The 20,622-nt window shown below is 34.4% G+C and overlaps 1 protein-coding gene across 3 annotated transcripts in view; it reads left to right on the top strand.

The window, feature by feature from the left end:
• The window catches only part of loxhd1b (lipoxygenase homology PLAT domains 1b), a 69,685-nt gene extending 53,716 nt beyond the window's left edge, over positions 1 to 15,969 (top strand). For all 3 annotated transcript variants that reach the window (XM_079896511.1, XM_079896510.1, XM_079896512.1), the window contains 10 exons: positions 1 to 92; positions 2,950 to 3,158; positions 4,156 to 4,341; positions 5,793 to 5,920; positions 8,159 to 8,276; positions 9,284 to 9,461; positions 10,645 to 11,001; positions 11,595 to 11,730; positions 12,951 to 13,103; positions 14,812 to 15,969. The exon at positions 1 to 92 is cut by the window's left edge and continues 35 nt beyond it. In XM_079896511.1, coding sequence (XP_079752637.1) covers positions 1 to 92; positions 2,950 to 3,158; positions 4,156 to 4,341; positions 5,793 to 5,920; positions 8,159 to 8,276; positions 9,284 to 9,461; positions 10,645 to 11,001; positions 11,595 to 11,730; positions 12,951 to 13,103; positions 14,812 to 15,292 — 2,038 coding nt within the window. In that variant the 3' untranslated portion in view covers positions 15,293 to 15,969. The remainder of the gene's footprint in view (positions 93 to 2,949; positions 3,159 to 4,155; positions 4,342 to 5,792; positions 5,921 to 8,158; positions 8,277 to 9,283; positions 9,462 to 10,644; positions 11,002 to 11,594; positions 11,731 to 12,950; positions 13,104 to 14,811) is intronic.
• The last annotated feature ends 4,653 nt before the right edge of the window (positions 15,970 to 20,622 follow it).

Raw genomic sequence — 20,622 nt, 5'->3', positions numbered from 1 at the left:
GAAGAGCATGCAGAACTCTAAAGCAGGGCTGGACGGCAACATGAACAAGAAGAAGAAGAAGAAGAAGGCTGTGATTATGGACGAGGGTCCGAGTGAGTTCATGCAGTCGTTTCTCTGCCGTCTCTGAAGTGTGTGTGCAGCTCTCAGACCAAGAGCGTGGAATGACATGTCCCGACCAATATTCAGCGATACTGAATTGTCCTTAGCAATCATTTTGATAAATGTATATCATATATTTATATACAGGGTTTGAAATTAACTTTTTCACTCGCCGGCCAATTTGGCTACTAAATTTTAAAGTTACCGGCCATTCAGAACTTCTACTAGCCAAAAGAAAAAAGAAACTATAACTAGTTTCTATAACTATAACTATATCAATGTATAACTATATAATTTTGATTTCATACATTCATTTATACATTAATTTCTTATTAAAAAAAAATCCTGTCATCCAGCATCTCCTCCCTTCTTTCATCCTCTTCCTTTTTTTTCCACCAAAATGTGTTTAATGTGGACGGATCAATACAGTACAAAGAACATAAAAAAAATATAGAATGTTGGAAAATAACAATGTCTTTTCTGTTAACCAAATGCTTTATAATCTTCACTATTGCTTCAATGCAAATGAACAAGCGTGCCGTTATTTGTTGCGTATGACGTGGGTTAAAGTAAGCCAGATATGAGCAGATTCTGTGCAATACGCTGTGTTTAATATATCACGATGACTCACGAGTATTTGCACTAAATCTGCACAGATTTGTCTTAAACAAACTTCTCCTGCAAAGTGAGTAAACATAGTAAGTAACACGCCGAATTGGCTCGTGATTTGACCGCGTTTCCTGCCACAGTTGATTTTTACCCGCATTTGGCGTGTGTTAATTTCAAACCCTGTATATATATTTATATCATATATATTTATATGTAACCACTGTTGTTGTAATTTTGGAAACATCTGAAGTGGGTCATACCATTGACAGTCCCAGAGAAGTCAAAGTAAATGCGTAAGAAATCTGCGCTCTTTCAAGTAAAGTAAGTGTTTGAAACATAGCCTACGTGCACAGTTCAGTTTAATGAGAAAGTAATACAACACAGTAAAGGTAAATCTCTGTTAGACTGCCTCCTTGTCATCTTTACCTTTAACTTATAACATTACAGAATTGATTAACAAATTCAATTCAGTTCAATAACAGGTTCAGTGTTGCAAAATTCATCAGTTATGGAACCAATTCAATTCAGTTCAATAACAGGTTCAGTGTTGCAAAATCCATCAATTATGGAACCAATTCAATTCAGTTCAATAACAGGTTCAGTGTTGCAAAATTCATCAATTATGGAACCAATTCAATTCAGTTCAATAACAGGTTCAGTGTTGCAAAATTCATCAGTTATGGAACCAATTCAATTCAGTTCAATAACAGGTTCAATGTTGCAAAATTCATCAATTATGAAACAAATTCAATTCAGTTCAATAACAGGTTCAGTGTTGCAAAATTCATCAATTATGGAACCAATTCAATTCAGTTCAATAACAGGTTCAGTGTTGCAAAATTCATCAGTTATGGAACCAATTCAATTCAGTTCAATAACAGGTTCAATGTTGCAAAATTCATCAGTTATGGAACCAATTCAATTCAGTTCAATAACAGGTTCAATGTTGCAAAATTCATCAGTTATGAAACAAATTCAATTCTGTTCAATAACAGGTTCAGTGTTGCAAAATTCATCAGTTATGAAACAAATTCAATTCAGTTCAATAACAGGTTCAATGTTGCAAAATTCATCAGTTATGGAACCAATTCAATTCAGTTCAATAACAGGTTCAGTGTTGCAAAATTCATCAGTTAAGGAACCAATTCAATTCAGTTCAATAACAGGTTCAATGTTGCAAAATTCATCAATTATGAAACAAATTCAATTCAGTTCAATAACAGGTTCAATGTTGCAAAATTAATCAATTATGAAACAAATTCAATTCAGTTCAATAACAGGTTCAATGTTGCAAAATTCATCAATTATGAAACAAATTCAATTCAGTTCAATAACAGGTTCAGTGTTGCAAAATTCATCAGTTAAGGAACCAATTCAATTCAGTTCAATAACAGGTTCAATGTTGCAAAATTCATCAATTATGAAACAAATTCAATTCAGTTCAATAACAGGTTCAATGTTGCAAAATTCATCAATTATGAAACAAATTCAACTTAGTTCAATAACAGGTTCAATGTTGCAAAATTCATCAATTATGAAACAAATTCAATTCAGTTCAATAACAGGTTCAATGTTGCAAAATTCATCAATTATGAAACAAATTCAATTCAGTTCAATAACAGGTTCAATGTTGCAAAATTCATCAATTATGAAACAAATTCAATTCAGTTCAATAACAGGTTCAGTGTTGCAAAATTCATCAATTATGAAACAAATTCAATTCAGTTCAATAACAGGTTCAGTGTTGCAAAATTCATCAATTATGAAACAAATTCAACTTAGTTCAATAACAGGTTCAATGTTGCAAAATTCATCAATTATGAAACAAATTCAATTCAGTTCAATAACAGGTTCAATGTTGCAAAATTCATCAATTATGGAACAAATTCAATTCAGTTCAATAACAGGTTCAATGTTGCAAAATTCATCAATTATGAAACAAATTCAATTCAGTTCAATAACAGGTTCAATGTTGCAAAATTCATCAATTATGGAACCAATTCAATGTTCTTTTTTCAACCCAAAAAGGGGTAAATTTGACGAGCTGTAATAAATGATCTGGGGGATTTTGAGCTGAAATTCCACAGACACACTCTGGGGACACCATAGATTTATGGGGTATAATATGTCAGCTTTAATGTCAATCCCTAAATAAAGTTTTTTCTTCTGCCTTCATGTCCCCACAAATGTCCAAATGAAATCTTCATCCTTATCTCAGACGCTGTGTTGTTGTTTCAACAGTGATCCCGTACCACTTCACGGTGTCGACGGGAGCCGATCGCGACGGCAGCACCAGCAGTCGGGTCTACGTGATCATCATGGGACCCAGCGATCTGGAGACGGAGCGGATCTGGCTGGATCTGCCCGACGGGAAGAAGTGCTTCGCCAGCGGAGGAATGGAGCATTTCATGAGCTACGGACTCGACGTGGGCGAGATCAAGAGAGTCGAGGTGAGACTCGGTCACAATAGCGTTATTATGATGACCTTTATTGTGTCTAAGAGTCTCTTCTGTATCAAAAATACAGGAAAAACAGTGAAATATTATTGCAATGTAAAACAGCTGTTTTCTAATAAATATTACAAGTTATTTCTACAGCGCTTTATACAATACAGGTTGATTCAAAGCAGCTTCAACAGGAAAATAACAGCGTTAATGTTGCAAAATTCATCAATTATGAAACAAATTCAATTCTGTTCAATAACAGGGTCAATGTTGAAAAATTCATCAATTATGAAACAAATTCAATTCTGTTCAATAACAGGTTCAATGTTGCAAAATTCATCAATTATCAAACAAATTCAATTCTGTTCAATAACAGGGTCAATGTTGCAAAATTCATTAATTATCAAACAAATTCAATTCTGTTCAATAACGGGTCAATATTGAAAAATTGATCAATTATGAAACAAATTAAATTCTGTTCAATAACATGGTCAATGTTGAAAAGTTAATCAATTATGAAACAAATTCAATTCTGTTCAATAACAGGGTCAATGTTGAAAAATTCATCAATTATGAAAAATTCTATGTAATTATATAGTAAAATGTGATTTATTCCTGTGATCAAAGCTGAATTTTCAGCATCATTACTCCAGTCTTCAGTGTCACATGATCCTTCAGAAATCACTCTAATATGATGATTTGATGCTCAAGAAACATTTATGATTATTATCAATGTTCATGTTTCTGTAGAAACGTCATACATTTTATTTTAATAGAAAGTTCAGAAGAACAGCGTTTATTTGAAATAGAATCTTTTGTAGCATTATAAATGTCACTTTTGATATATTTAATTGATGAATAAAAGTATTAATTTCTGTAAATAAACCCCAAACATCATCTAGTGATCATGGCTGCAGAAATTCAGAGCGTGTTTGAATGACCTGATTTACATCATGAGCAAATAAAGGAGATTTGTCGGATCTTTCTGTGTTCCTGTTTTCAGCTGGGCCACAACGGAGCGACTCCGGAAAGCTGCTGGCTGGTGGATGAGCTCTCGGTGGCCGTTCCCACAAAAGGGATTCAGTACAACTTTCTGTGCAAGTGCTGGCTGGCCAAAGACAGAGGAGACGGTCTGACGGCCCGAGTCTTCAACATACTGGACGCCACAACCATCAGCATCATCCGAAAGGTCCAGGCGGCATGAAGTGTGTGTGACTCTCGGGGTCGCAAACACAGTTTCAGGAGTGACGACCGCATTTAAGGATGATCGTTCCGTCTCGCTCCAGAAATTGGGATGATTGACACCGCTGTAACCATAGCAACGTCCTGGCATTCTGTGCTTTTGCCACGTGCTATTTTTGACTCTACAGCGTCTAAAAATTCTGCAGTTTTAAGCTCGTTTCCGCCACAGAATAAAACATTTTAGAAGATAATTGCGACTTTTTATCTCACAAGATAAAGAGCATTTGAATTTATTTTGGCTTATTATGGGCTTGTTCTTTTTTGCTTTTTTTGTAGCAAGATCTGGCAACACAATTATTATCATTAATAAAAAATAAAACTATTAAAAACTTTTCTGTTCATTGAATAAAAGCTGAAATAACATAAAATATAAATATTAATCAGTTAGAAATGTTGCCTTGGCAATAAATTGAAATAAGTTTAAGTTGAAGCTCTTTGTTTTAAATTGTTAACTGGAAATAAATCAATGAAACTAAAACGGAAATAAAAATGATTTTAAAAAAAACTAATAAAATGTCAAAAGCACATAATGAAATTACAAAAAATGTAATTAAAATTAACATGAAAACTAAAAATATAAAAATAAAAGCTATTTTAAAATATTAATATAACAAATATTAAAATAATGTTTTTTCTTGCACATTCAAAAAGGCGTTTAAATGCGTCATTAACTCTTTGCCTGCCAGAATTAAAAAAAAAAATTAAAAGTTGCCAGCGAGTGGCAGCATTTTTAATCACTTTTATGGAATATTTTGTTGTATGAATATCTGAACATGCAATATATCAAAAGAAAGAACAACAAAAACATTATTCTAGCTTCATGCATTCTTTTTTATCAACACTTGAATATGTGGTTTCATAAAAAAAACATTTAGAACAAAAAGCTGAGAATTTTTTATTTTTGTCCAAGATTTCGTCCGGATGGGATTCAGAACGATGATCAAACACAGATGGAGTAGATCGACATTGCATTCAGTAACGCAGTTTTGATTTATGCTGTTTAATATTTGATGATCAGGTTATTTTACATGCTCCTATCGCTTGTTTCTGCTCCTCCTTCACCTGTGTTTTGATCCGGATATTCTGTACTCTTTCATGCGTAACAGCGCCACCTACTGTATAACAGTGAAAACACGGATCGCCAGAAAATTCCGTCAATGGCAGGGAAAGAGTTAACAGCTAGTTGTTCAGATCGGTTCCATAAACAATGCATTTCATTTTTGTAAATTGTCACTTGCTGCATTTTTCGGGAGTTGATTCGCTTGTAGAATGCGGTCGTCACTCTGGTGAATGACTGGTGTGTGTGTGTGTGTGTATGTGTGTAGAACGGGAAAGGTGAAGTGATCTCTTTGTGAAGATTGCAGGTCTGTTACGTCTCATGTTCTCGCTGTTGTTCAGGTGGTTTATGAAGTGACGGTCGTCACGGGTGACACTCAGAACGCTGGAACAGACACCAACATTTTCATAACTGTGTTCGGGGCCAATGGGAGCACGGAGGAGATGCTCCTTATGAAAAATGAGGACAGGTACCCATTCACTATCATCCAAATTATTAGTTCTCACACACGAAACACACACAAATCACAAGTTATTTCTACAGCACTTTATACAATACAGATTGATTCAAAGCAGCTTTAACAGGAAAAAACTGCGTAAATGTTACAAAATTAATCAATTATGAAACAAATTCAACTATAAAGCAGCTCTACAGAAGACAAGTGTCATAATTCAGTTAAATGTTGATTCAATTCAGTTCAATAATAGGGTCAATGTTGCAAAATTCATCAATTATGAAACTATTTCAATTCAGTTCAATAACAGGTTCGGTGTTGCAAAGTTCATCAATTATGAAAAATTCAATTCAGTTCAATGTTGAATCAATTCAGTTCAATAACAGTGTAAATATTACAAAATTCATCAATTATGAAACAAATTCAATTCAGTTCAATAATAGGGTCAATGTTGCAAAATTCATCAATTATGAAACTATTTCAATTCAGTTCAATAACAGGTTCAATGTTGCAAAATTCATCAATTATGAAAAATTCAATTCAGTTCAATGTTGAATCAATTCAGTTCAATAACACTGTCAATGTTGTCAAATTAATCAATTATAGAAAAATCTATTCAGTTTAATAACAGTGTAAATGTTGCTAAATTAATCAATTATGATACAAATTCAATTCTGTTCATTAACGGGAAATTTATCAAAATTCGATTCAGTTCAATAACAGTGTAAATGTTGCCAAATTCATCAATTACGAAACAAATTCAACTATAAAGCAGCTCTACAGAAGACAAGTGTCATAATTCAGTTAAATGTTGATTCAATTCAGTTCAATAATAGGGTCAATGTTGCAAAATTCATCAATTATGAAACTATTTCAATTCAGTTCAATAACAGGTTCGGTGTTGCAAAGTTCATCAATTATGAAAAATTCAATTCAGTTCAATGTTGAATCAATTCAGTTCAATAACAGTGTAAATATTACAAAATTCATCAATTATGAAACAAATTCAATTCAGTTCAATAATAGGGTCAATGTTGCAAAATTCATCAATTATGAAACTATTTCAATTCAGTTCAATAACAGGTTCAATGTTGCAAAATTCATCAATTATGAAAAATTCAATTCAGTTCAATGTTGAATCAATTCAGTTCAATAACACTGTCAATGTTGTCAAATTAATAAATTATAGAAAAATGTATTCAGTTTAATAACAGTGTAAATGTTGCTAAATTAATCAATTATGATACAAATTCAATTCTGTTCATTAACGGGAAATTTATCAAAATTCGATTCAGTTCAATAACAGTGTAAATGTTGCCAAATTCATCAATTACGAAACAAATTCAACTATAAAGCAACTCTACAGAAGACAATGGTGTCAAAATTCAGTTTAATTCAGTTCAATGTTGTTTCAATTAATTAAATGTTGCTTCAGTTTAATTCAGTAACTGTCAATGTTGCAAAATTCATCTATTATGAAACAATACTATTATTCAGATCAATTCAGTTAAGGTTTTGTTCTCATCTGATAGTGTCAGTGCATTAAATTAACAATATTTCTGAATGTTAATTGTCGTTCTAAACACTTATTTTGTAAGCTCTTTAATTGTCTTTTTCAAACCTTTGACGAACCCACATGACTGTTTTTTAAAGAGGACAAGAAGACACATTTAACTTGGAGATCGATGACATCGCGCCCCTGAAAAAGCTGTTGATTCAATTCAGTTCAATAACAGTGTCAATGTTGCAAAATTAATCAATTATGAAAAATTCTATTCAGTTCAATAACAGTGTCAATGTTGCAAAATTAATCAATTATGAAAAATTCAATTCAGTTCAATAACAGTGTCAATGTTGCAAAATTAATCAATTATGAAAAATTCAATTCATGTTCAATAACAATGTTGCAAAATTAATCAATTATGAAAAATTCAATTCAGTTCAATAACAGTGTCAATGTTGCAAAATTAATCAGTTTTGAAAAATTCAGTTTAATAACAGTGTCAATGTTGCAATTCTGTTCAATAACAGGTTCAATTTGGCAAAATTCATCAATTATGAAAAATTCAATTCAGTTCAATAACAGTGTCAATGTTGCAAAGTTCATCAATTATGAAAAATGTTTTGTTCTCATCTGATAGTGTCATTGCATTACATTGATAATATTACTGAATGTTAATTGTCGTTCTAAACACTTATTTTGTAAGCTCTTTAGTTGTCTTTTTAAACACACGTCATGTGTGTTTCTTGTAGGTTTGAAAGAGGACAGGAAGACACATTTAACCTGGAGATCGATGACATCGCGCCCCTGAAAAAGCTTCGAGTCCGCATCGACGGGACAGGGAGCCGTCCTGATTGGTTCCTTGACAAGGTCAGTCTGTGATACGAGCATCCAATGAAACTCAAGACGCTCGCATCCAAGGCTACGTCTACATTAATCCCGATACATTAGAAAACGGTGTTTTCGCTTAAAAACGCTCTCCGTCCACACTAGCGTTTCAGGCGTTTCAGTGTGGATGAGAAAACACTAAATTCACCTTTACTGCGCATGCGTAAACCCTCACAGAAGCTCACTGAGATGATACAGATGGAAAAATACATTTTTATTATATAGACTCATTGCAAAGTGAGATATTTCAAGCCTTTATCTGTTATAACTTTGATGATTATGGCTTATAGCTTATGCAAACCCTAAATTCAAAATCTCAGAAATTTTGCATAAGCTGTAAGCCATAATCATCAAAATTATAACAGATAAAGGCTTGAAATATCTCACTTTGCATGTAATGAGTCTATATAATATATTAGTTTCACCTTTTAAGTTAAATTACTGAAATAAATGAACTTTTGCACAATATTCTAATTTTTCGAGTTTCACCATATGTTTGGTCTAAAACGCTATAACTGCTCTCATGTTTTACAGCAGGACAGCAAATGTGAGTACATTCTGTCATCTCTGCAGGACTGTGATATGAAGAGTGTGTGAAGTGACGTATTTTAGCAACAGTGTGAAAGTGAACAGCACATAACAGGCTCAATACCGCTATAAACATGAATATCTGTTGGTACAACATGCGTCACATGACTAAATTTACGTCATCGTTTTTAAATACCTCAGTTTTGAGAGTCCACACTACAACACGAAAACTGTGTTTTCAAATGTATCCACTTTGGAGAACGTTTTCATCAATAAAAATGGCGTCTCAGTGTGACGGAAGGACAAAACGGAGAGAAAAAGATGCGTTTTCAAACTAAAGCGTATTAGTGTGGACATGGCCCAAATCTGTGAGTCTTTTAATCAGGTTAATCACAACAAAGTGAATGAAACTCATTAAGGGCTACGCCTGTAATCCTTCTGGTTCCTGTCACATGACCCAGATGATCATGAGAAACCTGACCACGGAGGAGGTGTATGTCTTCACGTACGAGGAATGGCTCTCCAAGACCAAAGGCCCCAAGAGGACGAAGGTGTGTGAGCTCCCGGCCGTGGTGGACGACGAGGAGATGGTGGAGAGAACCACTTACATCATTCAGGTTAAAACCAGTGACCTTACTGGTAGGTGGAGTTCACACGATGCTGACTGGTTCCTAAGCTTGTTTCCCTCACAGAATTAAAGAAATTAAAAAGGCAATTGCAACTTTTTATCTCACAATTCTGACATTTTGAATTGAATTTTTTTTTTTTTTTTTATTCCATGGTGGAAACAAACTTCCATGTGAAGCAGAAAACATCACTAATATTATAAACAACCATTATGCTATTAATGTAACACTGTACAGTAAGGTTCCATTGTTCAACATTAGTTAAATACGTTTGTTAACGAACTGGTAATGTCCATTTCAACATTTACGAATACATTATCAAAATAAAAAGGTTGCCTCTGTTAATATTATTTAATGGGTCTGAGCTGACATGATCTAACAATCGATAAAACAATAAACAATTGGTGTTATTAAGTAACTTTAACAAAGATATAAAAAGTCATGTTAACTAATGGAACCTTATATTAAAGTGTTACCATTCATTTTACTGAGTCATTGATGAATAAAATTGATAAATGAGAAAGAAAGCGAATGAAATGACTGCTAATGTAGCCTGAAGGAATGTTTTATTGGTCATTTCTTTCAAAGCTTAGGAGTTTTAATGAATTTCTGAGCCAAGGTCAATGTATATATTACATTTTTTATTTAATTATTTTATATTATTTTATTTCAGCTTTTTTTTTATTTCAGGCATTTTCTTATTTTCATTTCATAACTTGATGTACTACAATAACTCAAATAATTATATAAAGAATTAATAAAAAATAGACATTAAAAAATCAATAACTAATAAAAAGGATCAAATTTTGTAAAACTAATAAAAATATATAAATATAAAAATAAATATTAAATAAAAACAATCACGATTGATTGCACACTAATTAAGCATACACCATTTATCTTGTTTAGCATGTTGATTATGGCATAATTTGCAATGTCCAGCCAAGCAAACCATCAGATTGAAGGATGATTCTCACAAAACTGTATTTTCTGCAAACGTTTTTCAAGGTAAATTTAGGCGTCTTTCCAAAAAATGACACTTGGAGACTCCAAAAGGAGTCCATATAATTTAAGCCCACACTATACAGTGCTCTGGACACTCTCATAGACAGCAATGAGATTCAGTGGAGATATAAAACCGTAAACATCATGAGATGAGCTAGATCTGATAAGCGTTTTCCTGTGTGTTTCTGCAGCCGCTGGGACCGACGCCAACGTGTTTCTGATCGTGTTCGGGGAAAACGGAGACACGGGAACACTAGCGCTGAAGGAGAGCAGCAACAGGAACAAGTTCGAGCGCAAACAAGTGGACGTTTTCCGATTCCTGGACGTCCTGAGTCTGGGCGAGCTGTCGAAGGTTCGAGTCTGGCACGATAACAAGGGTCCGGCGCCCGGATGGCACCTGGAGTTCATCGACGTGAAGGACGAGTTCCTCGATCAGACCTTCCGCTTCCCCTGCGACCGATGGCTGGCCAAGAGCGAAGACGACGGGCAGATCATGAGGGAACTGGCATGTGCCAATAATGATATTCTGGATCTCAGTGAAAAGACCAGTAAGAGCGAGAGAGAGTGTTTTAGACGTTTGTAACCAAGCCGATCTCACCACTTTTACGAGGTGGCTAATTCGTACCAATTTTTGCTAAATCGTGCATATTTTACGAGTTTCCTAATTCGTATGAATTCCTCCCCCTGACCCTGCCCCTAAACCTCCCCCTGACCCCGCCCCTAAACCTCCCCATCACGTGGGTTTAGACTAATCGTACGAATTCGCCACCTTTTAATCGCTCGTACGAATTAAGGCCCTTGCACACTGAGTCCGAAATTTGCATCCGAAATTTTCGCACGTTAAAAAATAAATACGACCTCACGTTATGTCAATCACGCTTGCACACTGCCTCCGAAACTTTCGTCCATCAAAAAAAAATCAAATCAGGTTCGATTTTCTGCATTTTTGGCGTCCGTAGCAAGCATTTTGAATGGTGTTTTGACCATTTAGAGCCACCGAATCACGAATATTCACGAATACGAAAAAATGCATGCGAAAATTTCGGACTCAGTGTGCAAGGGTCGTGACTGAGATAGCGTTGTCGTAACCCTTGCTGTGTTTATTCTGTGCATGTGAATTTGCTCTGTAACATCTCTCCAGAATATGAGATCGAGATCACGACAGCCGGTTCTGACGACGCCGAGACGAAGGAGAACGTGTGGATCATTCTGGAGGGGAAGAAAGGACGATCCAAAGAGTTCATGATGGAGAACTCAAAGAAGAAGAAGTTTCTGCGGTGTGTTTACATAGCCATGATACTATTCAAGCTTTATTTCTGTAGTGCTTTATACAACACAGATCAGGGCTTTTAGATGCACGGACCCCAAAATATATGATTTAAACATTTTAAAGATAGCTTTATATTTTTATGTAAAAAGACCCAATTAATACTGTGAAAATGTTATATTATAAATGTGCAAACTATTTAGTTTCTATTAGCCGATTTCCTTGTGTAAGTTGCAGAAGTAAGATGTATATATTTTTTTATCCCCCCAAAAAAATTTTTATCAAATTTTTATTTGTTTAAATAATATTTCATTGATTTTAATCTATTTATTTAGTAAGTTTAATCTTATTTTTATTTATTTGTTTTTACATTTTACACAGATTTTTTATTTATTTATTTAAATCAAATGTATTAATTTATTGTTTATTTTACTTCAATTAAATTTTATTTAATTTTTTTTTATTATTATTTGTTAGTTGGATTAATCTTATTTTTATTTATTTGTTTACATTTTACACTGATTTTCTTATTATTTATTTAAATGAAATTTTATTTATTTTAATCAAATTTATTATTCATTACTTAAAATATTATTTATATATATATAAATATATATATATATATATATATATATATAAAAAAATATATATATATATATATATATATTTTTTTTTTTTTTTTTTTTTTTTTTTTGGTTAGTTAGTTAGTTTGATCAATCTTATTTTTATTTATTTATTTATTTATTTAAAATATTTTTTTTTTCTTTTCTGAGATTTTTTTTATACTGCTTTTTCTCTAAACTTTTCCCGGAACCCAGTTTGAAAACCCCTGACTCAGATTGTAACAGAATAAATGATGCAAACTTACATTTCTGCGGTAAAGCTGCTCTACAGAAGACAGTAGTGTCATGTGGTGCGAAATTCAGTAGTTCAGAAATTCAGCAGAGTCAGCAGTATAAAAAATAAAGATCATTGCGACCTTTTTATTTCACAATTCTGACTTTTTTCTCACTGTTGAAACTTGGCCATAAAAACTTTTTTTAAACAACAACAAAAAAAAAAAGTCAGCATTGCAAGATATAATGGAAGCTTGTTTTCACCACAGAATAAAACATTTAAAAAAGGGGAAAAATGGTTTATCTATGTCATCACTACAAAAAACCCTTTATTTTTCAGTGTAAATTACTGAACGCATGACTACTAATGCATCATAATCTGACTCTGTTCCAGTGGTGCCACGGATTCATTCGAGTTTTCCTCTAAAAATGTGGGAGAGATCGTTGGGATTTGCTTGGGTCATTTGACGAAGGAGAAGAAGGTGAAGAACGAGTGTTTCTGGCACGTGCAGGAGGTGGTGATCACAGAGAAAGAGCTGGGAAACAAGTGAGTCCACGTCTCCTCGTTCCTCTGAATCAGTGCCGTGTGTCGGGAAAGTTACTTTAAAAAGTAATGCATTACAACACTGCGTTACTCCCAAAAAAGTAACTGATTGCGTTACTTAGTTACTTTTTATGAAAAGTTATGCTTTAAATTACTTTTGTGTTACTTTTTCTCACCTGGGCTGGGCTTGCTTGTTTGTTTTTTAATAACAACCATAAAATTGATATTTTTGGTAAATGTAAAGACCCTTTCACACCAGAAGTGAAGAGAATAATCCTCAGGCTGAAGGAAATGCACATTTACTCCGGTACAGTTCAGCTGATATTCTGGATTAAAGAACAGTAGGATTCAGGAGAAGGAAGTTCAACACTCTTATTTCTACATCTAATCTAAATACTGTAAATAATCTATCATACTGCTCATTAGTGTGGTTGAATTAGATCATTGAAGGTCAGCAGCAAAGACATTGGTTAATAAAGTGAGATTAAATACGTAAAGTATATTTGTGTAATTTAATATAGTTAATTATAAAGTTTTGTGTAAAATTCTGAGATTGCATTTTACTGTTTTTATTCATTTTGAGGAATACTGAATGTTTTCGTGCAAGTGAGATGAGTAAATGCATGTAGTCTAGAACTAAAATCAGCATCATGTTTACACAAAACACACACACACACACACACACACACACACATACACACACACACACACACACACACACACTCACTCACTCACTCACTCACTCACTCACTCACTCACTCACTCACTCACACTCTCTCTCTCTCTCTCTCTCTCTCTCTCTCTCTCTCTCTCTCTCTCACACACTCTCTCACACACACACACACACACACACACACACACTCTCACACACACACACACACACACACCTCCTCACTTTATTTCCCTCAACAGGAGGACAGTCAATACATGTGAAAAAGTAACTTAGAAATTTTAGATATTTTGTTGTAAATTGAAAAAGTAATGCGTTACTTTACTAGTTACTTGAAAAAGTAATCTGATTACTTGTAATGAGTTACACCCAACACTCATACGTGTGCATTAATATATGCATATTATTATTATTTTATTTTTATGGCATATATACATATATTGTTTTAATGGCATATATTTATATGTGACCCTGCACCACAAAACCAGTCAATTTTTTGAAATTGAGATTTATTGATCATCTGAAAGCTGAATGAATAATCTTTCCATTGATGTGTGGTTTGTTAGGATAGGACAATATTTGGTCGAGATACAACTATTGTAAATCTGGAATCTGAGGGTGCAAAAAAATCTAAACATTGAGAAAATCTCCTTTAAAGTTGTGCATTTATGTTCATGATTGTGCTGCATTCACTCACAGAAATACATGTTTTATATATTTACGGTAGGAAATTTACTAAATATCTTCATGGAACATGATCTTTACTTCATATCCTAATGATTTTTGGCATAAAATAAAAATCGATCATTTTGACCCATACGGTGTTGTTGGCTATTGCCACGAATATCCCCTTGCGACTCGAGACTGGTGACGTGATCCAGGGTCTATATATATATATATATGAAATTATTGATATAGATATAGATATATAAGGGAAATTTGTAATCAAATAATATGACTAATTTGAAATATAAAATATATATATATATATATATATATATAGAGCAGATCCCGGCGTTATTCTGCCGTTATTCTCCGCAGGTTCTACTTCACGTGTGACGCACGGATTCCCCTGGCCGCCAAGAGAGACGAGTTCATGACGTTCGAGTGCAGCAAAACCGTGGAGAGTTTCGCCAGCAAAGTCCGCAGTTTGGTTCCCGTTAAATACGAGATCATCGTGATCACGGGAGACGTGAAGGAAGCCGCCACCGACGCCAACGTCTTCATCACGATCTACGGCGTCAACGGGGACTCCGGGAAACGGGCCCTCAGGCAGAAGTTCCGGAACCTGTTCGAGCGGGGCCGGACGGACCGGTTCCTGCTGGAGATGCTGGATCTGGGAGAGCTCCTGCGGGTCCGGGTGGAGCACGACGACTCCAGCACGTCGTCCGGCTGGTTCCTGGAGTGTGTGGAGGTCACCAACACCGCCAACTGGGTGACCACCATCTTCCCCTGCGCCAAGTGGCTCGACCGCAACAAAGGCGACGGGCAAACGCGCAGAGTTCTGTATCCCAAATACTGAGCGCGCATGGGACTTATTTGTACTTTTTTAAAGAAATTCAAATAAACTTCCTTTGTATTTGTCTACTGTCGTCATTTTCTGTCACTTTCTCGAGGTTTTGAACCTGCAAACTTCGTCAGCCGCCTAAAACTGCAGCCAGATGTCTTCACAATGCAATAATTTGAGCAGAAATATGTTCTTGAAGTCTCCCTGAGATTTTAATACACGTTTGTTTACGTTTATTGTTCATGACATGCAGTTAAACTAATGAAATATAGTAAGTGTTTCATTTTGATTGTTTATAATTTTATATTTTTATGATTTATGAATAATTATTAGCCTTGAAAATCAACTCACGAACCATTAAAGTGTGTTGGAGCAATTCATTTATAAATGTCAATTGTTTTCCCTTTATTGACTCATGACTCCTGAATAAATTAACTAGTCATTAAATGTGCTTGGGTTCCCTAAAGCCCAATTGCCTTGAAGTTGCTTTAAATCATATATGTTACTTTTGATTCGAAAGCCGGTCTGAAACCAGTTTCTGTAAGTGCTTTCATTCCCCAACACCGCCAACTGGGTGACCACCAAACTCACAGAGGTCTGAATCCTAAATACTGAACGCTTGTGATATTGAACTCTGGGACTTATTTGTACTTTTTTTTAAAGAAATTCAAATAAACTTCCTTTGTATTGAGAATTGCTATTGTCGTCATTGTTGTTCAAATCCTGTCACTTTCTCAAACTGAACCTGAAAACTTTGCTTTCAAAAACGTTGGCATTTGCATTATTATGTCTTCATAATACAATAATTTGAGCAAAAATATGTTCTTGAGATTTTAATACTTCAATGAGTTGTCAACACATTCACGTTTACGGGTCTCTGACGTCATTAAATGATCACATGACATGCAGCTAAACCAACCCGATCTCACGGCAATTCGTACAAATTTTACAAGGCGACTAATTAGTCTAAATTCGTACGAATGAAACAAATGAAATATTGCATCCTTTTAGGAAATGTTTCATTTTTAAGGTTTATAATTTTATGATTTATGAATAATTATTAGCCATTACATTTGTGATGCAGAGCTTTATTTAGGTCTTCACATTTTGATTTTCAATATTTTTCAATTTAAAATATGGTTGCACTGTAAAATATAAGTTGTTTACTTTGATCAACAATACTCAACACAAATTATTCTTAACCCTTACCGTCACCAACACCGCCAACTCTTCTCCAGTGGCAAACTCACGGAGTTCTGTAGCCTAAATGCGAACGCTTATGATATTGGACTTTGGGACTTATTTGTACTTCAAGAAATTCAAATAAACTTCCTTTGTATTGAGAATTGCTGTCGTCAAATCCTGTCTCTTTCTCGAGGTATTGAACCTGTCAGCCGCCAAAAACTGAAGCGAGATGTCTTCATAATGCAATAATTTGAGCAAGTCTCCCTGAGATTTTAATACTTCATTGATTTATCAACACATTCACGTTTACGGTTCTCTGATGTCATGTAAATGATCACATGACATGCAGTTAAACAAATGAAATATTTCATCCTGTTAGTAAGTGTTACATTTTGATTGTTCATAATTTGATATTTTTATGATTTATGAATAATTATTAGCCTTTTAATCAACTCACGAACCATTGAAGCGTGTTGGAGCAATTAATTTATAAATGTAAAAAAATTTCCCACTTTACTTTATTTGACTCATGACTCCTGAATAAATTAACTATCATTAAATGTGCTTGGTTCCCTAAAGCCCAATTGCCTTGAAGTTGTTTAGAACAATAGTCAAGAAAAATGTCTCTTGTAGGTTAAATGGAGATTTTAGTGTGCATAACAGTTTTCAGAGCTGCACACTTCCAAGACCAAGAGTGTGTATTACTGGGACAAGATTCATACTCAGTATAAGCAGCACAGATGTAGATGACATAGAACGATGCAAGAAACAATGAAAGATTATTTTTTTTAGGCATTTTCAACATTTTATTTGAAAAAACACATACAAAAAGGGTCATATACAAGACAAGAAATTAAAAAAGAAAGAAAAATTTGGGTTAAGCTATGCAACTTTTTGCATCATCATTAGTAATAAATACAGTACAAAATCCACCAAAAGTGAATCTAAGATTTTCTTCATTTTTTTTTAACGCAATATACACTTATCTAGTTATCATACATTATAATCACCAAGCTATTGCTTAAATATTGTCAATACATATTTTTCTACTTGAGCTATAAAATATTCATGTCAGAAAACATTGCGCAGTAACAGCACACAGCAGTGTCTTGTACAAAGAGCCACTTCCCTTTCACTGGCAGGTTATTCAACTATTTTTTTTTTTCTTTTTTCTTTTTTTTCTTTTTATGTCAGCAGCAGAAAAAACATCAGAAATATTTATGGTAAAATATTTTAACATATGTATCCATTCTCATACGCATATTAAAACCTGAGAAAGACATGCATTACAGAGCTTGTGCTTTAGGATCTACGGTTCAGTCTGTTAGCGAAACATGACACTACTATTGCTTATGTCCAAAATCTGCTGGAGAGATGGATCAAATCAAGAGACTTTAAGGCTACACAGGCTAGAAACACAAATCATACAATATAAAGCCATTTTTTCTTTTTCCGCGTATAGGAAACAATCTCTACGGGTGTAGAAAGTAACTGTTATTCCAGGTACAGATTGTTTTGCATGGCAGGAAACGCAATTATTTCACTGGAAACGAGAGTTATCTGCCGTATCAATGAGCTATAGTGTAAAACACAATGCAATGTTGACAGATTATTAGGGGGGTTAAAGTTAAATACAGGGTTCGTACAAGGTGCTTGAATTCAACTTTTGAAATGTAAGTCCTGGAAAACCCATGAAAACAGCCATATTTATGAAAAGGTACTTGCTTGAATTATTGAAAGACAAGAGTTTAAAACACAAAATTAACGCTGCAGCCCGTCTGATATCGATATAGAGCAATTTCACATGGCTATGAGTGTGATATTGCTCATTTAAATATCCTAGTATATGATACATCTTTCATTCTTCAGGTCAATCATATATTAATGGGGGGAAAAATCAGTTTGAATAAGGAAAGCGATATCTTTGTCATAGTATCCTTTCAATGGTTAAGTTATCACAGTCATTGCTCTTTATTTTGTTTTATTGGTTTATTTTTACTAATCTACTTCGCTTTTTAGAATTTGAAAGATAATAAAGATATTGTTTGATAAGTGAGATCTCTCATTGTAGTCATTTAGCCAAAAAAAAGTAGTGCTTGAAAAGAGTAATTTCACTTTACAGTATCTGTACGAACCCTGTAAATAACCTGACGTGGTAAAATGGTGAAATATGACAAACATATACGGCAGCGACACTAGAATGTACCACAACACGACCTGCATTCAACATTTAAAGCCCCTTATATGAAGTACCGATACGAATCCAAAGACAAAGGAAAATGCTACTAATGGGAAAGAATAAGCATAACTTAAAGTTAAAGCCACATGGGCACAAGACAAGCAGCTCTAATCAATCACAGTAAGCGCTGAACTCGCTCCTCACGACTGAAAACAGATCGTTCGCAGGACGACAGTGAGAGAGAGCAAAGCTGAGAGTGCAAAAACAGCAGAGACATGCAAAACAAGTCCAGTTGGTCTACGAGCTCACAGCTGAACGACTCTTTGAAATCGCATTAATGGAATGTAACCAAAAAACTACAGCACCACATACTAGCACGCTTCAGCACGCCCTGCTGGGGAGTTTAGCTTGTTTTGACACCTAGCCCCTTGAAGTACAACCGCATGCAAAGCACTCCCATTAAAGTATAGCACAATGAGGTATTTATACACACGTTATGCTGACGTAAATAAATAAACCAATCGATTACATTGCGATACTAGCTCAGAACTTAAATACGCACCCATAGTAGGTGAAGTTAGTCATAAATTATGATTGTTAAATACTTAAGGCATTTCGACGCACGATATCATGTGTAAACTATGAAACGCGGACGGACGATGAAAATAAAGATCACGCGACGATCGAAAACAAGAAAATGCTTCCAACTTCCTGGCTTCCGCTCCAAGCAGCTGAACGCTTGAATTCGGGAAAAGTTGCAAAAGCAAAGTCAAGAACTTCTGCTACGGAAAAACAGTCACGTACATTGAAAGTGGTCAGTGAGGCAACAACTATGTTTAGGGATGCACCATATATCGGCCACCATATCGGTATCGGCCGATACATGTTTATTTTTAATGTTATCGTTATCGGTTAAAATACGGTTAAGTGCAACATGCAGCGCACATCTGTCATATCTCTGTCATATCTCTGTCAGATCTGGCTACATTAAAGAATATTATATATAGTTGTGTGCTTGGGTCATGGCTTTTAATGGTGAGAGTTTTGTTTTTGTAATCAGGCTCTCAAAACTTCTATAAAAATTTGGATGTAGATTTATTGGCCAATATATCGGTTATCGGCTTTCAAATATAAAGTTATTGGTATTGACGAAAATTTGGATTTAGATTTATCGGCCAATATATCGATTATCGGCTTTCAAATATAAAGAATTATCGGCACGACCAAAATCTGGATTTAGATTTATTGGCCAATATATCGGTTATCGGCTTTCAAATATAAAGTTATCGGCACCGACCAAAATTTGGATTTAGATTTATCGGCCAATATATCGGTTATCGGCTTTCAAATATAAAGAGTTATCGGTTATCGGCGAAAATTTTGATTTAGATTTATCGGCCAAAATATCGGTTATTGGCTTTCAAATATAAAGAATTATCGGCACCGACTGAAATCTGGATTTCGATTTATCGGCCAATATATCGGTTATCGGCTTTCAAATATAAAGTTATCGGTATCGACCAAAATTTGGATTTAGATTTATCGGCCAATATATCGGTTATCGTCTTTCAAATACAAAGAGTTATCGGTTATCGGCAAAAATTTGGATTTAGATTTATCGGCCAATATATCGGTTATCGGCTTTCAAATATAAAGAATTATCGGCACCGACCAAAATTTGGATTTAGATTTATCGGCCAATATATCGGTTATCGGCTTTCAAATATAAAGAGTTATCAGTATCGACCAAAATTTGGATTTAGATTTATCGGCCAATATATCGGTTATCGGCTTTCAAATATAAAGAGTTATCAGTATCGACCAAAATTTGGATTTAGATTTATCGGCCAATATATCGGTTATCGGCTTTCAAATATAAAGAATTATCGGCACCGACCAAAATTTGGATTTAGATTTATCGGCCAATATATCGGTTATCGGCTTTTAAATATAAAGAGTTATCAGTATCGACCAAAATTTG

Source organism: Squalius cephalus (genome assembly GCF_949319135.1).
Source record: "Squalius cephalus genome assembly, chromosome: 16".
Taxonomy (NCBI): Eukaryota; Metazoa; Chordata; class Actinopteri; order Cypriniformes; family Leuciscidae; genus Squalius; species Squalius cephalus.
The sequence above is the reverse complement of the archived record's forward strand: the minus strand, read 5'-3'. Positions and strand labels throughout refer to the sequence as shown.